The sequence below is a fragment of the Agelaius tricolor genome, unplaced genomic scaffold (assembly GCF_023055355.1).
Source record: "Agelaius tricolor isolate 1412-34295 unplaced genomic scaffold, bAgeTri1.0.p SCAF_7, whole genome shotgun sequence".
Taxonomy (NCBI): Eukaryota; Metazoa; Chordata; class Aves; order Passeriformes; family Icteridae; genus Agelaius; species Agelaius tricolor.
The window spans coordinates 7,107,484-7,125,927 of NW_027269267.1; the positions used below are offsets into that span (position 1 = coordinate 7,107,484).

The 18,444-nt window shown below is 42.6% G+C and overlaps 1 protein-coding gene across 1 annotated transcript in view; it reads left to right on the forward strand.

Annotated features, from left to right (window-relative positions):
* Positions 1–11,821, forward strand: part of MAOB (monoamine oxidase B) — a 53,036-nt gene extending 41,215 nt beyond the window's left edge. The window contains exons 11-16 of the mRNA XM_071430262.1: positions 3,201–3,258; positions 4,174–4,271; positions 5,379–5,490; positions 7,054–7,116; positions 7,516–7,677; positions 10,312–11,821. Coding sequence (XP_071286363.1) covers positions 3,201–3,258; positions 4,174–4,271; positions 5,379–5,490; positions 7,054–7,116; positions 7,516–7,665 — 481 coding nt within the window. The 3' untranslated portion in view covers positions 7,666–7,677; positions 10,312–11,821. The remainder of the gene's footprint in view (positions 1–3,200; positions 3,259–4,173; positions 4,272–5,378; positions 5,491–7,053; positions 7,117–7,515; positions 7,678–10,311) is intronic.
* The last annotated feature ends 6,623 nt before the right edge of the window (positions 11,822–18,444 follow it).

The following is an 18,444-nucleotide window of genomic DNA, read 5'->3' on the forward strand; positions in this document are numbered from 1 at the left end:
GTCCTGGCTGTTTGCAAGGCTCCATCCTTTTCCCTGGGCATTAAAAGCACTGGCACAATTACCTGACTCTGCTGCTGCCAGCAGCCAGGTTTTATACAGGAATTTTGAACTCTTTTGTGGAATAAACCTTGGGCTAGAGGGACTTTGGTAAAGAATGGCTCAGGAATGTGCTGGCTGTACCCTGGAGCAGGGCTGCCTCTGGCTCCAGCAGTCTTGGCCACAGCCAGAAAGGCAGGAACAGCTCCTGTTCTCCCCAAGAGCACAGCTCTCCTTCCAATGGAATTTGGGGTGCAGGAGAAGGCAGAGCACGAGCCCAGACCTTCTCCCAGTGTACACTCAGAGTGCAACCGTTTGTACAATTTAGATGAGGGCTGTGATGCTGCAGGGAGGGATCTGTTCTGAGCACAGGCTTCTTGTGACACCCTGCAGAGTGGGAACCTTGCTGAGATGCTGTGCTCCACACAACCTGGGCTCCCCCTTTGTGGTGCTGAGGACAGGGTGAGGATTTTGGTAATCCTTGGCAATGCAGAGTAGGATGTAGAGTCTGTGGCAGCTGTCCTAAGTCATGACTTGGAAGCTGTGGGAGAGGATGAAAATCTTTTTACAGCTAAGCCAGACTGAAGGGAGTAAATTTCACTGCTGCCTCCCAGCTGGTGTTCCCAGGTCAGGTGGCAGTGGTGAGGTTGTGCCCTGCCTTTCAGAGCTGTGCAGTGAAGGCCATGGCATCACATGCTGCTGAGGAGTAAGAGACCAGGGAAGGAGCTGAGTGCCTGTACTTCCTCCACTCTGGGCACAGTGTGACTCTCAACAGGAGCCTACCTTGGGAGCTCCAGGCATAACATTCCTCTTATTTAGTGCTTATAGCAATTTCCCAGCCGAGCCCAAAGCCAAGAAATGAGGATTTTACTCACTGCATATTACTCCATGTAGTGCTATTCTGTTCCATGCTAGCATTGACTAAAAGTCCATTAATAAGAATTTCCTTAAACTTCTCTTGGACAAAAAATGCAGATCTTGCAGAGACACCAGCAAGATGCAAAAGTTGCTTTTATTAGGGGTAATGTCCTCAGTGATTGATTTATCTTGATATAATTCAATCCTTTAGAAACTGTTGGTTTTTGCTTTGTTTGTTCATTTGTTGGTTTTTTTTTCTTGTCAAATAATACCCTGTTACTGATGACTAATTCCTTCCAATGTCTGCACTTCTTAAGAGTCTGAAGATGCCCTTGACATGAAGCTTAATATTTTCCTTTGCACAGCTATCTTGAACTGACTAATCTGTGTTTGCAATGCACTCAGCACACAGCTGTGAACTTGCACCTTCATGGAGCCCTGCACTTGGCCACAAGTGACAATACCTACCTTGCCACTGGTGTGCCATTTCCAGGCTCCCTGGAGGGTCTGTATTGTATTTTCTGGGACCCCTGTGGCAGAAAGGAACGATGAATCTGACTCCATGTTCTCAGAAGGCTAATTTATTATTTTATGATACTACATTATATTAAAGAATACTATACTAAACTATGCTAAAGAATACAGAAAGGATACTTACAGAAGGCTAAAAAGATAATAATGAAAACTTGTGACTCTCTCCAGAGCCTCAACACAGCTTGACCCTGATTGGCCAATAAGCCAAAATAATTCACAGAAACCCAATGAAACAATCTCCAAACACATTCCACATGTGAGCACAACACAGGAGAACCAAATGAGATAAGAATTTGTTTTCCTTTTTCTCTGAGGCTTCTCAGCTTCCCAGGAGAAAAGTCCTGGGTGAAGGGATTTTTCAGAAAGTGTCAATGTGACAGGTCTGCAAGTCATTGTGGAAAAAGGACAGGGCACAGGCAGGTCTAGAGGGGTCTTTCTCATCCCTAGCATGGTTCTGGGAGGAGCAGACGGGTCCCAAGGTGATAATTCACTTTCCTGTGGAGCCCTGTGGTGTTTCTGACCTGCCCTGAAAGGAGGAATTGGTGGCATTTGTGAGACATCAGCTGGACCCTGCTGTTAAAATGATTTTGTTCTGTTCAGGCACTGGGTAGGTGCTGGTGGTCTGCAGGGCACAGTGCTCACCTCACTTATGCAGAAACTGGGACTTCACCCTTTTCCTTGGGGCTGTTGCTGGATTTGTGTCACCCCTGACTGCAGGGGAATGTTCATATTCAGGTCCTGGAGCTCCCTGAGCCTTGCTGGCCTGTCATTGCTTCTGGAGCAGGCTGACCCTGGTCCTGTGCCCCAGGGCAGAAGGAAGGGGCTGTTTCCTTTCCTTTCCTTTCCCTGCTGGGCTTGACACCAGCCAGCAGCAAAACCACCCCAGCCAGGGCTGCAGCTCCTCCTGAGCTGTAGCAACCTTCACTTTCTTGCTCGATCTCCAACCTGCATGTGAGGGCACCTTCAAGGCCCTTCAAGTTATCCTGTTTCTCTTCATCCTCTTTCCATGGCATTCTTTGATTTCTTTATCATGGGTATAGCTGGGCTCATGTAGAGCTGGGTTGCTTCTTGCAGCAATCATGTGTGGTTTCCTCACATGCCTTTATAGCTGAAAGAGGAGCCCTCACAGTTTTAGAGCTGGGACTTCTGTGTTTCTGTGCCCAGCATGGCTTTTTGTGGAGCACTGGATTTTCTTCCAGAAGTAAATGTCTTTCCAGAGCTGTGCTTGCTTGCCATAATTGTTAATTCATCCTGATCTTCTTGCTTTTGGGAATTGGTGCAGCATGGCTAAGAGTAAGACCCAGAATGAAGTACATTCAATGATTTATAGACTCATAAACTTAAAACAGGAGGAAATTTTATATAAAGAGAAATGAAGTACTGATTCCCTGAGAGCTGCAGTATATTGAGACCTGCATCTTTGTAGGAACAAACTGTAAGTTAGACTATGTGCCAAGACAAAAATGTACAATGACTTACTTTTTTTTTTTCCTGACAGGCTGGAGACAATTTGGGTAATTTGAGGGTTTGGGCTGATGGAGTTATCTCTAGATAACAGCTTGCAAAACTGCTGGAAAATCAGCACGTATGCAGCACAGGAGCTTGGGTTATTTCTAGTGATCCGGAGGCTGACAAATTGGGATAGATCCTCAGAAGCTGGAACCTCAAATTCAAGCAGATACAATACTTGTCCTCTTAGAGGCAGGGTATATTAGACGTGATTTGTTTTATTTTTCCTCACACTGAAGTGTTCTGTTGCTTTTCTTTCTCAGGAAGATGAGGCTGTGTGAGCTCTATGCAAAGGTTCTGGGATCAGAGGAAGCTTTACATGTAAGCACAAAATCCCTGGGAAGGCACCTTTGGGAAAGGCACCAGCTATGGGAGCACTTGCTGCCCTCACCAGGGGAGTGGAGATTATGGCAAGCCTTGGGTTGGGTTTGACAGTGAGGATAAGAAAAAGCTTTATGAACATAAATGAAACATTAAAAGGTGGTTTTGTTGATATATTCTTAACCAGCTCCATGGCTGGGATTCTCAGTGCTTGCTACCATAAACCCCAGCTGCTGTCACAGGTGACAGGCTGCCTTTCCCTCTCTGTCCATGTTGTGTCTTCTCTCTTATTAGTTGTTAAGATCCACTGCTGCATGCTTTGGGTTGTTGTTCTTTGGCCTTACCCTTGCCTTCTCTTCTCTGTAAAGGTGAAGGACTGTTAGGATTTGTGTGATCTCACACTTAGATAATGTGATTAATGCCACTGATACTTTTAAAAACAATTTTACAGAGTTAAAAGCTGTAGAGACCAACCTGGAGAACACATGATTTTCAACACAATGATATTGTACACAGAACCATGCAAGTGCCACAGTTTGCATTTTTAACAGTGTATATTTGTACCTAATGTACACATTACAGGTATTACAACTGTATACACTGGAGGTTACTTTTGCTTTACATGGTTCAAAGTATGTGCACAAGGCATAAATTAACACTGACAGATTAAGAGGATTATGCTCTACAATGGCCAGATTAACTAGTTTTTTAGACAGTGTATTCTTATTTTTAAAAACTCAGGGCTTATTGCATTGAGTTCATACTGCATTAAGAGATTTGTTAAACGTGCTCATCTTGTCATATGTTGACATGCAACAAATGATAAACTGTTCTTCCCTGCTCTCTGCTCAGTTCTGTTATTAACTTCCTCGAGACTTTGTCCTTTCCCTGAGTGAATTAATCTCTGTTTTACAGCCTGTGCATTATGAAGAGAAGAACTGGTGTGAAGAGCAGTATTCTGGGGGCTGCTACACAGCCTACTTCCCACCAGGCATAATGACTCAGTATGGAAGGTACAGTGTCTATTTATAGTGGGCTTTGGAGTGCTAAGATAAGACCAAGTTAATAAATATCCTCAGAAAGGGTCATAAATCCTCTGTCACTGTTCACTTCATACCTTTAAGCTCACTGGGGGATGTTTGAAATGGGATAACCTTCCTCTTGTCTCTGTTGGGCTCTATGATGGATGAGTACAGTATCATGAGGGGCTTTTATTCACTGCTGTTGTTTGGTGAGTTCAGCTGAGGAGGTTCTGGGAAGGGAGTTGGGAAGCTTCCATAGTCTGCTTACAAAAATGGCTTTGGGTTTTTGAGATCAGTTTAGCCATTTCAAGCACGCCTTAACTGATGATTAAAAAAACTGACAGAGACTTAGTTCTTGCTGACATTGGTGGTAATGAGTGATTTCTTTGGACCATTCCTTTATTTTTAGCAGTGAAAGCTTAATATAGTGATCAGTGTGCCATTGTATACAGTCCTCTCCCACTTAAGTTTTTGCATGAAAATAAGATTTACCAAGAAGAAAAAGACTTACTTCAGACTGGTGATTTGATTTAGATACACAGGTTTTAATGGGGTAGAAGAGCTGTACTTTTGAGGTTTAAATTCTTATAATTTAAAAGTAACTTAGAGCAATAAAGCAGTTATAACAAAGAGCTTATGGAGGCCTTAGTATTTGAGGTAATTAAAATAATAACTATTGCAGATTCTGGCAAAAATAGAGTTAAAACAATGCTTTTTGTTTATTGACTTATTGCTTCAAATATTATGGGGATATATTTCAGAATGCTGCACTGTGCCAGTAAGGCCTGGCATTGGTACTTATGCCACAGGCTGGAACGGTGAGACAGTGTAAGTCTCATCTCATCTCTCAGCTGTCCTTTTCACCTGTAGCTGTCATTTTCACCTATGAACAGTGTAAACATTTTAAAAATGTGAACACTGCTGTGTTCACTGTAAGAAATTAAATGCAACCCAGACTTCTCCTCCAGCTCCACTCACCCAGTGCTATTATCTTCAAGTGCTTGTTGTCATTTAAAATATTTTTATTCCAGCATTAACCCAGCTATTTCAGTTCTCTCCTGATACAGCTGATGTGACTTTTTGCTTGTGCCCCTCCAGGATCATTCGGCAGCCCGTTGGCAGGATCTATTTTGCTGGCACAGAGACAGCCACTGAGTGGAGTGGGTACATGGAGGGGGCTGTCCAGGCTGGAGAAAGAGCAGCCAGAGAGGTACAGATGCTCAGGGGACACTGCCAAATCTCCTGTGGAAAATTAAAGATCTTGTGGCTAGAGGGGAAATGAGCACTGAGGGTTGACTGCTTCGGGTGTTCTGAATCTCGATGTGAATCCCCACAAAGGGGATTGACTTCAAAAAGGATGAAGGTTTTGCACTTAGATTTGGAATGTTAGGAAGGGCTCTGGCTACTTTGTCAAACTGTCCCCTTGTTTCTAGGATTAAATTCTTTCTTCTTTTACAGAAGTCCAAAACTCTGCCCCAGTCATTTTTCTCCCAAATCTGTTATCATTGTACTGAGAGATCCCGGAACAGCTCAGTCCTGCAGCTCTGCACACCAAGCCAGGCCCTTCCTCAGTGTTTCCAACACAGTGATGTTCCACTGAGACAACCTTAATACAGAGTCCCTAAACAAGGACTTAGATATTTTTTTCTTCTGAGAAAATGCCAATTTCCTGAGTGTTTTCCAGAACATTAGGGTTTATGGAGCAGCAAAAGAAATTTCATCTTTGTTTTGTGAGGTGAAGGGAACCTTGTGGCTAAAAACTAATCAAGGAACACAAATTGTCCTGGAAGAAATGTGGAGAGTTCATCTAGCCCATGCCTCTGCCCCAAGAGACAGAGATCAATTGTTCATAAATTGAAAAATTATCAAAAATTATCCCATTTGAGAAAATTATACCTAAGGTGCTCCTGAAAAGGTCCGGAGGTCTCATGATCTCTCTGATATAAGAACATTACAACAGAGCTTCCTCAGCAGAGGACTAGATAGGTGCACTTGACTGGTAAAAATTTAGATGTTTTCCTTTCCTTATTTTCTTATGAAAGGAAAACATGTTGAAAATTCAGTGCTTCTCACTGTCCTGCATTGAAGAGTTCACACTCTCCATGAGTCTTGTCACACTAAAAGCCCCTTCTAAAAGATGTTAAATCTTAAATCTACAAATGCCTGGAATAGAGGAAACATTATTATCACCAACTCCATTTTATTTCACTGTAGAAGAAACTAATCTTACTATCTTCTCTGAATATAATTTCAAACAGTCTTTGCTATCCTACTGATCTCTGCTATCTTTGATACTTTGAATGGGAACTTTCCCATTGCAAAGGTTTTAGTTTTAATTTTGCTTTTCTCTGGCTGAAAGTAGTGGTCTGTCATCACTCCCAGGATGCTGTTCCTCTTCCTACATCAGGATAAAATTTGCAAAACAAGCTGTTCCCTGTAGCTGGTGTCTTCATGCCTTACTTTGCCATGAGGGTCTGCTTAACTCTTAGTCATAATCACATTATCCTGTTCCCTTGGGACTGGCCAAATTCCAATATCTTGCAAGGACTAACCAAGCATAAAGAGATTTTTCTGTTTCTATGTTCCACTAGGAAGAGTGTCTTATTAAATATCAGCCCTCTACAGAAATAAGTTGTAAAAGGCTGAGTTTTCTTTTAAAATTTGAATACACTGTGATTCAGTCGTACCATTTTTAAACAACACTTGAAGCCAGGTTTTTTTTTTCTGTCTTGAAGAATCAGTGATACTTATTGAGAATGTTGGTTGTTTTCAGATACTGTTTGCTATGAGGAAGATCCCAGACAGTGAAATTTGGAAGCCAGAACCTGAATCAGTTGTAAGTATTTATGCAGATTAAGTGGATTGGGGTTTTTTTTTCTGCTGTTTTGCTGATGAGATAATTTTTTTTTGGTCTGTTTTTATATAACTTCACTGAATCAAAGCCACAATAGACTTCCCTTTTTTCACCAAAATTTCCCTTCCCCAAAAAAGGAACAGGATAGAAACCCATGTGACAAGACTGTAAGGCAGGATTGGAAAGAGCTGCAGTTCTTAACTGGGCTGTGAATCCTTTCCAAGTGTGTGTTCCTTCCTTTAACTGAGCAGAAAATCTGGATATATTGCTTCTTGATAAGATATTGCTGCTTTAACCCAGTTCTGTTCCTGCTGCAAGAATCTCTTTAATTTATCTCCCTCCTCACAGTGGAGATGTGGGTAATGGATGCTCTCCCCACAGGATGTGCCAGCTCTGCCCATCACTACAACCTTCTGGGAGAGGAATTTGCCATCTGTGCCAGGACTGCTAAAGCTGATTGGATTTTCCACTTTCTTCACCTCTGTGGCTGCAGCTGGGTTATTTGCCTACAAAAAGGGACTTCTGGTTTGAAACTGAAAAAAGGTGCCAGCTCAATGCCTCACAATTAAGGGATTTTCTCTTTTTTTTTCTCTTTTTTTTTTTTTTTTTTGTCATGTACTTTTCTGTCTCCAAAATCTGAGGAAGAGGTGAAAACAGTAGAGAAAATAGGCAAGAGGGAAGGGATATAGTAAAGGGAGCCATATTGAAAAAGAGCCCATAAGGTCCAGCCCTTCTTTTAGCAGTAACTTGGTTGTTGGATTTCTGGGGTACCAAGTGTTATCATCTTGAGGCTTTGATGCAAGTCTCAGACCAGAAGTGACAAAATCTCTCTCTGAAGCCTATTCTGGAGAGAATTCTGGTTAGTTTTACTCTTATGTTGAATCAGACCCTGAACCCCAAATCTCCCCAGGACCTATTTTTACTGTACTGTACAACAAAATCTTTAGTTGTAAGCAAAGGATTTCTACCTTCCTGTGGGGTAGAATGAGAAAAGAACCCCACATCTTACAGAATGATCAGATAGTTAATGCAAGTCTGGTAAGAAACTATTAGTATTTTTATTTCTTACCCAGGAAGCACCTAAGGGACAATCCAGGCTAAATTTATCCATCTGAACTATGCAGCCACAGGATTCTGGCATTTCCAGTGGCATATATGTCCTACAGTGAGCTAAAGGGCAATAGTTCTGCTGTGTTTGGCAATGTGGTTGAATTTCAGGCTCCCCAGATGTGTCCACAGCTGCCTGGCACAGCAGAGCTCCTGTCCAGTGGAGTCTGTCTGTCCCTGTGAGCACCTTGACCCTGCCTCTTGCCTGCTAAGGCACAATGGGCTTGAAAATGTAGCGTTGGCATTAAACAAACAAAATAAAGGGAAAACAAACAAAAAACCTCAAAGCAAACAAAAAAACAAAACAAAACAAAAAAACCAACCCAACTTATTTGCCCCCAAACTCTTGCTTCGTGCTGAGCACAGTTTTGCTGATTTAGAGTTCTTGGTCTTTCCTAACAACCATATTGATGGGATTAGCAGTTCCACTTCTGCCTGCTGTGCTGTGTTGCACTGACTTTGCACTTTTGATATCTAATAAGGGATCTAAATCATAGTGAGATCAAGAAGAACTGTGGATTGGAGAATCACATGCAAGTGCTTCTGCTCTCCACAGCTTGGTACTGTTAGAAAAAAGAAAAAAAAAAAAAAAGAGAAATAAGGCAGTATGCAGAGGTAGGGGGAGAAGTAAGAAAAATAAAAATCCACCCACCAAAACCTCAGTGCCTCCTTGTCAGTGTGTTGGTACCTTGTTCTAGATATTTCTGCTGTGTTACCTGTGCACAAGATGAAACAGGGAGACACAGGTGTGGCTGAGAGCAAGATCTGCTGCACATGAAGTTGGAGATGTCTGGAATTTTTCAGAGCCTGTTTACTGCGTTTCTCCCTTCAAGGAGTAGCAATTTACATGTAAAAAAATGTTGGATTGCAGTAGAGAGCCATGGAGGGAAGTATAATAATAACTTCAGCAACTGGTGTGAGCAGACGGTGAGGAGCTGTATCACCAGGCTCAGGCAGACTTTTTGGGCTAGCATCTGATCTTACTTGTGTAGAGCAGTACTTTGTTCTCCAAATAGTCCCCTGCAAATGCACTGAACTGCTTGGAAAGCTGTAATATTTGTGAGCAGCACCTCGCTTTCTGGCCCTTAGCTTTTGTTCTTTTTAACTTGATGTGCTGGTTAAACATCATCTTGGAGCAGCAGCTTGGATTTTACCACAAATGAATAGGCTCATAACAGCCTTTTAAAATGCATGGGGGAACTTTTTAGGCATAAAGCTCTTTAAGGCAGAGGGGGAGTGCAGCAATGTGCATATGGCCTCTCTGGTTGTATCACATGGAACTCTAATTTGCTGGGACATTTGCCTACTGCAGAGTTTCTACGTGGCTTTCTCTCCCTGTGATTTATTTACTACATGAATTAGGAACTGAAAGCTGAACGGGAAGTTCAGAGCTTTGGCAGCTCACACAATTCTCAGGACAGAAATAAACACAGGAACCTAAATTTGGGAAGGCGTTTTTGAAATCCTGGCCCAAATATTTGTAAGTGCAAGACAGTGAATCCATAGATTAAATATAAAGAGCTGCTTCAGTTGCAGATGATTTTTCTGCCAAAACTGTTTTGAATTCAGGTCCTGCTTCTGCCCTAGAATACACATTCTCTAAAGGGGAACAAATTCATGAAACTAATGAGGATAAATTGGTTTTATTCACAACCAAAATGTATTTCTCTCTTCTTTGCTCCTGAACCTGGCAAAAGTTTTTTTCAGTTTAACAAGACTGGGGGACACAGGGGGAGAAATTCCAATCAAAACCAGAAATTAGTTAAAACTGAACTGAATCATAACTTAAGCTTTTAATGAGATTGGCCAATTAAAAAAATATTGAAAAGTTTCTATACTTATAAGCCTTTTTTATTCTTAATTTCAAAGTGAAAGAAAAATGGGAAAAAAAAAAAGCAATCCCACAAAGCATTTCTCATCTTATTCTGCCACAACTAAAGTAGGTGAGACAGGGATTTATTCAAAATAAATTTGGTTTCCCTGAGATTTCTAATCAAATCTGGCTGGAACTGGGAGGTCTGAACTGTGACATCTGTATTAACACTCTAAAATGTGTCTTCTTCCTTGCAGACTGCCAAAGCTTTTGGAAAGCTCTCTCTGTCTTTACAGCCGTGTCTTGCTATGATTGTGCTGTGGACCTTCCCACCACTATGGGATTAAAAAAGGATTTGCCACTGTTTTCTCAACATTTCCACACAAAAGGAACACGTGGCACCTTGTGTACATGGATGCCAGCACGATGAGGGAATTGACAAATTGAGGTAGAGAATCAAGCTGCTTCCTGTGGCTGGAGGGAACTGTTAGCACTGGCTCATATTTTTGAGATAAAAATTCATGCCAACCCTTTGAAGAGAGGAATGAAGTCTGTTTTAATGGATTACCAGTCGTGCTGTATTCTTAATTTATTAACATATTTGATAAGACAACTGCTATCATTAAGGTTCCAAGAGTTTACCAACTTTGTAAAATGTACTATAGGAACAACCATGAAAATAATTGTATTTGTCTCTTACAAACTGAACTGTGTTACCATGCATCTTTTGTATTTGTAATGCTCATAAGAGCATTACAAAAAAAAATTACTTTCTTCTACACTGTTCTGATAGCCACTGTACATTTCAAGGAATGATGGGTCATGGCATAAAAATCTGTGTTAACCAAAGTACTTGAAATCTAATTGTACAAACTACTCAACAATCACAAGGATGTGAGCAATCTGGGGCAGCCCCCCTTGTCTTCCCTTTAATTTGTGCATTTTTTTCCCCAGTGCAGCTCTTGATTCCAAATAGCACATCTGCTCTCAATACAAAGATATGAATCAGGTAATTAAGTTCCTCTCTGAGCATTGTCCATCACATGGCCTGGACAAAACATCTATGGGGCTTTAAGGAAATCTTTCTGTGTCCACAGTGGGACTGTTGTTTCACTGAAATAGGCTTTACAGATGTGCAGAAATTTTAAGATTTTTTTCCTTTTTTTGAGACATGAAAAAGTAATATTTTTGAGGAAGAAGGAATTGTATGGCCTCCAGAAATACTAGGGAGCCAAGATTAAATAACAGACCTGCCACTGGTCTCAGGCAAGAAGCAAGCCGCCTCAAATCACAGGTGACAAACATTCACAAATAAACCTGACCTAAGTTCAAACCAACTAACATTCCCTCTCCTGTCTCCACCAACTTAAGATCACCCTGATCTTCCTTCTGTTGAAGAACGGAGTGTAAAAATGAGACAGCCAAAGCAGCCTGGCTTTCCAAGTGTCTCTGCAGTGAATTCCTTTAGGCGTTGTCTTAGACTGCCGCTTGTGGCGTGTCTGCTGTGCTCCTGGTGGTGCCTGCCTCTGTGTTTTGGAAAATAAATTTAAAAAGAGTGACTTCACTTTGCAGGAATATATATGCTGTGTGTATGTGATGAATTTGTGCCTTTTATAACTGTAGCATTTTCTAAAGTGCCTCTGTGGTGACTGTCTCCCTTGGTTTCCTTCTTCAGCTCTCTTTTAAATAGGCTCTTGCAGATATTTTTATCTGACAGCTGTGAAATTTTTTTAACCTTAATTAGAATCAATAAATATTGTCATGTCACATGTGTTGTTTGAGGCTTTTCTTTTGTGGAAGCCCCTTTTGAGTTGGTTGTAGTGGTATTACTTACTGACACAACATTTTGCATTTCAAACGTGTAACTTCAGCTTTTCTTAGTAAAGAAAACTCTATAAAGAAAAGGAGAGTATAAAAGAAAAAAAATACAAACTCAGCCAAGCAGGCCCTCAAAACAGTGCAAAAAACCCCCACTCAACCCCTTAAATACACAATTGAAAAAAAATCAAACCACATTTGGTAGTAGTATAGATACTATACTATAAGTATAGATAGTATAATTCTCTTACACTTAAGAATTAGTTTTTCCTATTATAGGGCAGGTGGCTCAAACTGAACATAAGAAGAAACAGACCTTGTACCAAATACTGTCTGATGTAAACATAAAAACCCAAGAAGAAAAGAGTGACCAAAATCAATTTCACCCACTAGCTCAGTGTCAGTGCTAGAGAGATCATGGAACTGAAGAACAAATTTCCTCCAGGGAAGGGACCTGTGTTGCACAAAACTGTTGGCCATGAATACTGGAGAAAGCGTAACCATCCATGTGAAAAACATCTGAAGTGTGCAGTGCTCTTTGTATAGGCTTAACTTCCAGCATTACAAGTTATAAAGGAGCACAAATACAATGAAAGCAAACACCCTCAACTAATCCTTCACACACTTTCTAAAGCACCTGTCCCCTAAGAAACATGTCAGAACCAGCAATGCATTTCACATCCCTCAAAGCAGCCAGCAAGTGATTGTGCCTCCAAAACATTGCTGCTGTATTGGGTTTGCATGGCCTGGGTTTGGAAGCAGGGGGGCTACAGGGGTGCTTTCTGTGAGAAGCTTCTGGAAACTTCTCCCAAGCCCAGCAGAGCCAATCCCTGACAGCTCCAGGATGGACCCACTGCTGGCCAGGGCTGGGCCAGTTAGAAAAGGTGGCAACACCTCTGGGATAACAAATTTAGGAAGCAAAAAAAGTTATAGTGCAGATGTGATTGCAGCCAGAGAAGAGCAGGGTGAGGATGTGTGAGAGGAAGAGCCCTGCAGACACCAAGGTCAGGACACAGGGAGGGGCAGGAGCTGCTCCAGGGGCTGGAGCTGGGATTCCCTGCAGCCCTGGTGAGACCCTGGTGGGGCAGCTGTGCCCCTGCAGCCCAGGAGGGCACAGGGATGCAGAGATCACCTCAGCCCAGGAGGGCACAGGGATGCAGAGATCACCTCAGCCCAGGAGGGCACAGGGATGCAGAGATCACCTCAGCCAAGGGAGGAGACCCAAAATGGGGCACAGGGATGCTGAGAGGAGGCTGTGAACCCATGGGAGGCCCATGAAGAGAGGAGCCCACCCTGGAGCAGGATTCCTGGCAGGGCTTGTGACCCTGCAGGGGACCCACATTGGAGCAGGCTGTGCCTGAAGGACTGACCCCATGGAAGAATAACCCACAGTGAAGCAATGTATGGAGAACTGTTGCCTGTGGGATGGACTCACATTGCAGAAGTTCATGGAGAGCTGCCCCCCTGGGAGGGATCCCACTCTGGAGCAGGGGAAGGACTCCTCTCCCTGAGCAGTGGCAGGAGCAATGAGTGATGAACTGACCATAACCCCATCCCCATCTCCCTGTGCCACTGAGGGGAGAGAGGAGGGAGAGCTGGGAAGTAGAGAGGGATGGGAAGAAGTTATTTTTGTAATTTACTTTTACTTCTCATTATCCTGCTCTGATTTTGTTGCTAATAAATCCAATTACTATCCCCAAGCTCAGCCTGTTTTGCCCATGATGGAATTTGATGAGTGATCTCCCTGTCCTATCTTGATTCATGAGCCATTTGTTATATTTTCACTTTTCTGTCCACCTGAGGAGGGCAGTGACAGAGTGGCTTTGGTGGGTGTCTGGCATCCAACCAGGATCAAACCACCCCAGTGTTTTTGGTGCTGAAACCCAGGATTATGAAGATTTTGAGATAAGGATGGTAATTGGGAAAGTTTGGGCAAAGCATGGACTAAACATTGTTAGAGAGTAGAATATTCATGGTGGATTTTGCTGTAACTGTGGTGAAGGCACGAGGGGTGGATTTTGTGTGAATTGAAAATTTTTGTTCTGTGTTGTGATTATGTCATTTTGATTTTTGTGTGGGGAACTTTGCTCTTCCTTTGTTTGATTGGTTTTGTTGATGTGAGTGCAGGTTGTGTGATGGATGTGGATTTTAATGATAGTTCTTAAACAGTTAAATATGTGATCCACAGAGGTGAGGGGTGGAAAGTGGAGTCAGATTTGACCTATCTTTTTAACCCTTTGTTCAGGCATATCCTGGAGTATCCCAGAGGACATACCTGAAATGGTAATATCATTAATTTAGTTATTCACAAAACTTGAGCATGCATTTCAAAGAGACTGTGTCAGCCAAGAGGTGCTTCATTATTTCCATCAGTCCAGTGCACAGAAAATTAATGTGGACAAATTAATACAGAAGAAATCAGTTTTGTTTAACATCTGTAAAAGATACAAATATGATTTCCCAAGAAACCAATTAGAAATCACAGTCATTGTTTAGAAGGGGATGGGATGTGTGCGCAAGTTATTTGGCTAAATCATGCAAAACTCAGTGCTACAAGAGCTGATGATAATTTTTTCTTCTTGTCTTGTGTAATTCTACCAATTTCTTATCTGGAGCAGATCCCAAAATGATGTAGGGACTGATGAGTTTTGCCTTCTGGCTCAAGACAGGATAAATTCTCCCTGAGCCTGTGGAACTGCCTCAGAAAAAACCAAAAATCCAAGCATGATAGGCCTCAGATTATAGAGACAAAGTACAGTTTTGTATCTGCTGGAAAAAAGACATTTTTTCTCAGGTTGGTCCTGCTCTGTGGGGTGGGTGTGGAAGGAGGCTCCTCATCCTCATCTGCTGTTTGAACCCATCCAGGTACTGGAGGACTCCTACAGACATGTCCTTCTCTCTCTGTGTCCATGCAGGAGGGATGGATGGGAGTTTGAAATTCAGTTATTTACTCGCATCTCACTTTTTCTGCAAAGATCACATATTTGCCCACCTAGAGGGCAATTCATGAGCTAAAACTCAATTGTCTTGTGCCTCTCAGACATTCAAGGGCACCTTGCTCAGCCCCAGCTGCTGCCCCAAAGGAGGCAACTCTTCCAGAGGCCTAAGAGAAACCATTGTCATATATTGCCAGAGTTTTGCACCTCCTTGATGTTTCTGGTAGGCAGCTCCTCTAGGCACTGACTCTCCCTTGTCCTCATAGCAGCCAACTGACTCCAGTTCTCCTCAACCAACCAATCCACTCTTTTATAACACTCTTCTGATTGGCTACAGCTGCAGCTTGTTAACATCAGGCCTGCTCCCAATCTTTAGTAATTGGTTCAGCTGGAACTCTTTAGGGGATAAGATTACATTCTAGACCACCTTCATTTACCCATCCTGTATCCCCCTAAAATTCCCCTTTTTTCTTTTAATTACAGAATGGCAGCATTTCTAGAAGTACATATTCATATAAATTAACATTATGACATATTCATATATCTCATTCAGAACCAAGAGTTATACAGGTGTTCTGACAACGTATTACAAATATACAGTACAAATATCTATATATTTCTGAGTGTTGGTTCAGTTTTGCAGCTTTTCTCAGTTTACAAAGTACTTATCATCAAAATCTTTTATACTCATCTTTAACAAACACTAATAGCTGCAATTAATATATTTTAGCAATAATTTAGTATTCAAGTCCTGTTCCCCAAATCCACGGGGTTATTTAGTCAAATCCTGTTTCCCCCAAACCGCAGGGTCGTATAGTTTAGTCCCAAATCCACAGGGTCATATAGCTGAGTATTCAAATCCTTTTTCCAAATCACATCGGGGTCACCATTTGTTGTCACATATTGCAAAGGTTCTATTGTCAGTACATTGCAAGGGTTCCATATTGGCAGAGTTTCATACCTCCTTGATGTTTCTGGTAGGCAGCTCCTCTAGGCACTGACTCCTCCTTGTCCTCACAGCAGCCAACTGACTCCAGTTCTCCTCAACCAACCAATCCACTCTTTTATAACACTCTTCTGATTGGCTACAGGTGTGGCCTGTTAACATCAAGCCTGCTCCCAATCTTTAGTAATTGGTTCAGCTGCAACTCTTTAGGAGATAAGATTACATTCTATACCACCTTCATTTACCCATCCTGTATCCCCCTACAAGAAACCTCCTAAAGCAGCCCTGCCCTGTGGCACAGATGATTTTTGGGTACCAAACTGGGCAGATTCTACCTCCCACCAGCTCTGATGGCAATTAGGTATTTCTGGGGGCATTTAGCTTTGAAGAAATGCACTAGGGATGATGCGGGCTCTGTGAATCTAACATGGTGCATGTTAACAGGTAGCTGCACATATAATGTGTTAATTCACAGCTGTCCTTTACCCAGGCAGGCTGTAGATGAATTTGCTTGTCATTAGAAACAGAGCCATGATATTCTAGTCATAATATTAGCAGAGTTTGCTAGAAAAGCCTTCAGTTAGCAGCTGAGTGCCAAGATAAGCTGCAAAAAAATACACCTGAGTAAGAGGCTTTGTAAGCTGATTTTAGTGTGCCATGATTTGTGCAGTCAGTAGCAATAAGCTATCCTGAAGCTAGGCTAGATAAAGCTCATTAAATAATTTTTAAAAATAATCATAGAATAGTTTGGGTTGGAGGGGATGTAGAAAGGGGATCTTTCTAGGTCACCTGGCCCAAACCTCCTGCCATGGGCAGGGACATCTTTGTCTAGACCAGGGTGCTCAGAGCCCCATCCAGCCTGGCCTTGAACATTCCCAGGAATGGGTCATCTACAAATTCTCTGGGCAGCCGGTTCCCTTGTCTCACCCTACATCTAACCTATCTTCTTTAAGTATTAACCCCTTTGTTCTATCACATCAAGCCCTGCTAAAAAATCCCTTTCCAACCCTTTTAGGTACTGGAAGGTTCTCTGAGGTCTCCCCAGAGCCTTCTCTTCCCCAGGCTGAACAGCCCAAATTCTCTCAGCCAGTTCTTATAGGGGAGGTACCCCAGTCCTGTCATCAGGTCAGTGACCCTCCCTGGGCCCACTCCAGCAGGTCCACGTCAAAATACCTGTGAAACACACACTGCTTCATCCTCTGGGACTGACCCAGTGCCAAGCTGGCTCATCCCAGTTCTGCATTCCTCCTGGCACTGCTGAAAGAGGCAAACCAAGCTGTTTTGAGTCCAAGCTGGTCTCACCCTCTGTTTTGACAGAAGGTGAGATGCTGTTTCTAATTTATAACCAAAAGGTATTAGCTTTCTTTCAGGGCTGGCTTTTTGCTGTGTGCACAGTGAGTTTTCTGATAGCAATGTTTCTAATCCTTTCTTAGCAGAACAGCCCCAACAAAATAATCCATTTCCAACCAGCTCCATTTACTCTGACATCTACAGGCTCTGTAGACTCCTTGCCACCATCCCTGCAGCTTTGTGGGGGAAAAAAGCCTCATCCAAATCTAAGTGATCCATTAAGGATGGATCTAAGTCATCTGACCTCTCAGGTTTCTGTGGTTGAAATGGCTCCCGAGGTATTCAAGAGTCTCTTTTTCCCAGCCCCACAACCAAAGAAGAAGTTGGGATTCCTGGGCTCTGGTTCTCAAGGTTGTTTATTTTCTCTTATCTGTTACATTCTTTCTCTGACCTGCTGAAATCTGTCTGGCAGGTTGGTTCATGGCACACTGACCACCCTCAGGGTGGTGTTAGTTTTTTCTACTAAAACCTATGTGTACTTTATTTATAATAATTTTCCAATACCTATCACCTATGTTAGACAGTCTGTCTCTACTCTAAACCAATCCAAAAGTGCCACCATCACAGCAGAAGATGGAGGACAAGAAGAAGAGGAAGAAGGACAGGACATGCCCAGATTCCTCCATCTTGCCTCTTGAACCCCCATTCTAAAACCCCAAAATTTTACTTTTTCACCCTGTTACAAATTCACTATCATTCTACTCAAACTCTTGTGGCTTGTAACTCTTCACACAAAGTTGGTAATTGTTTTCATGAGTTAAAATTGAAGGCACAGGTGTTTTTGACTCCATGCCAAGGTCTCTGAGCCCCTTGCCAGAGTCTCGAATCACCCAGGGCAACCAGAGGAATGTCCTGGGTTCTGACACTGACCTACAGCACAAAGGGGCTGAGCAAACACAGACCAGCCTCATCTGCCTAAGGGCATAATGTCATGGAACTTTAGCAGTGCCTTTGAGAGGGGGAGTGTCTCTGAGTCCCTGTAGCAGCAGAGACTCCAAGAAGCACTTGAGGAAGTGGTACCCAGCAGAAACACCAGCCTTTGGATGATTTGGTTTGTCAAGTGGCTCTGTTTGCCCTTCTGCCTACTGGGATTTAACACTGCACTCGAATATGCTCTGGTGCTTGGCTGGCAGGGAGCAGGGAAAAGGAAACATATCAATAATGCACTGAGGCATCCTTGTCAGCCCTCAGGCTGTGCCCAATTTGCATATGCTCCAAGCTGTAAGAAAACACTTTGCACAGCAGTGTTGCATTTAGCAGAAATTACATTATAATTTCAGATGTAGAAACTTCTATTCCAGGTCTGAGGCAGGGAGGTGTCCCATTGGGCTGTGCAGTCA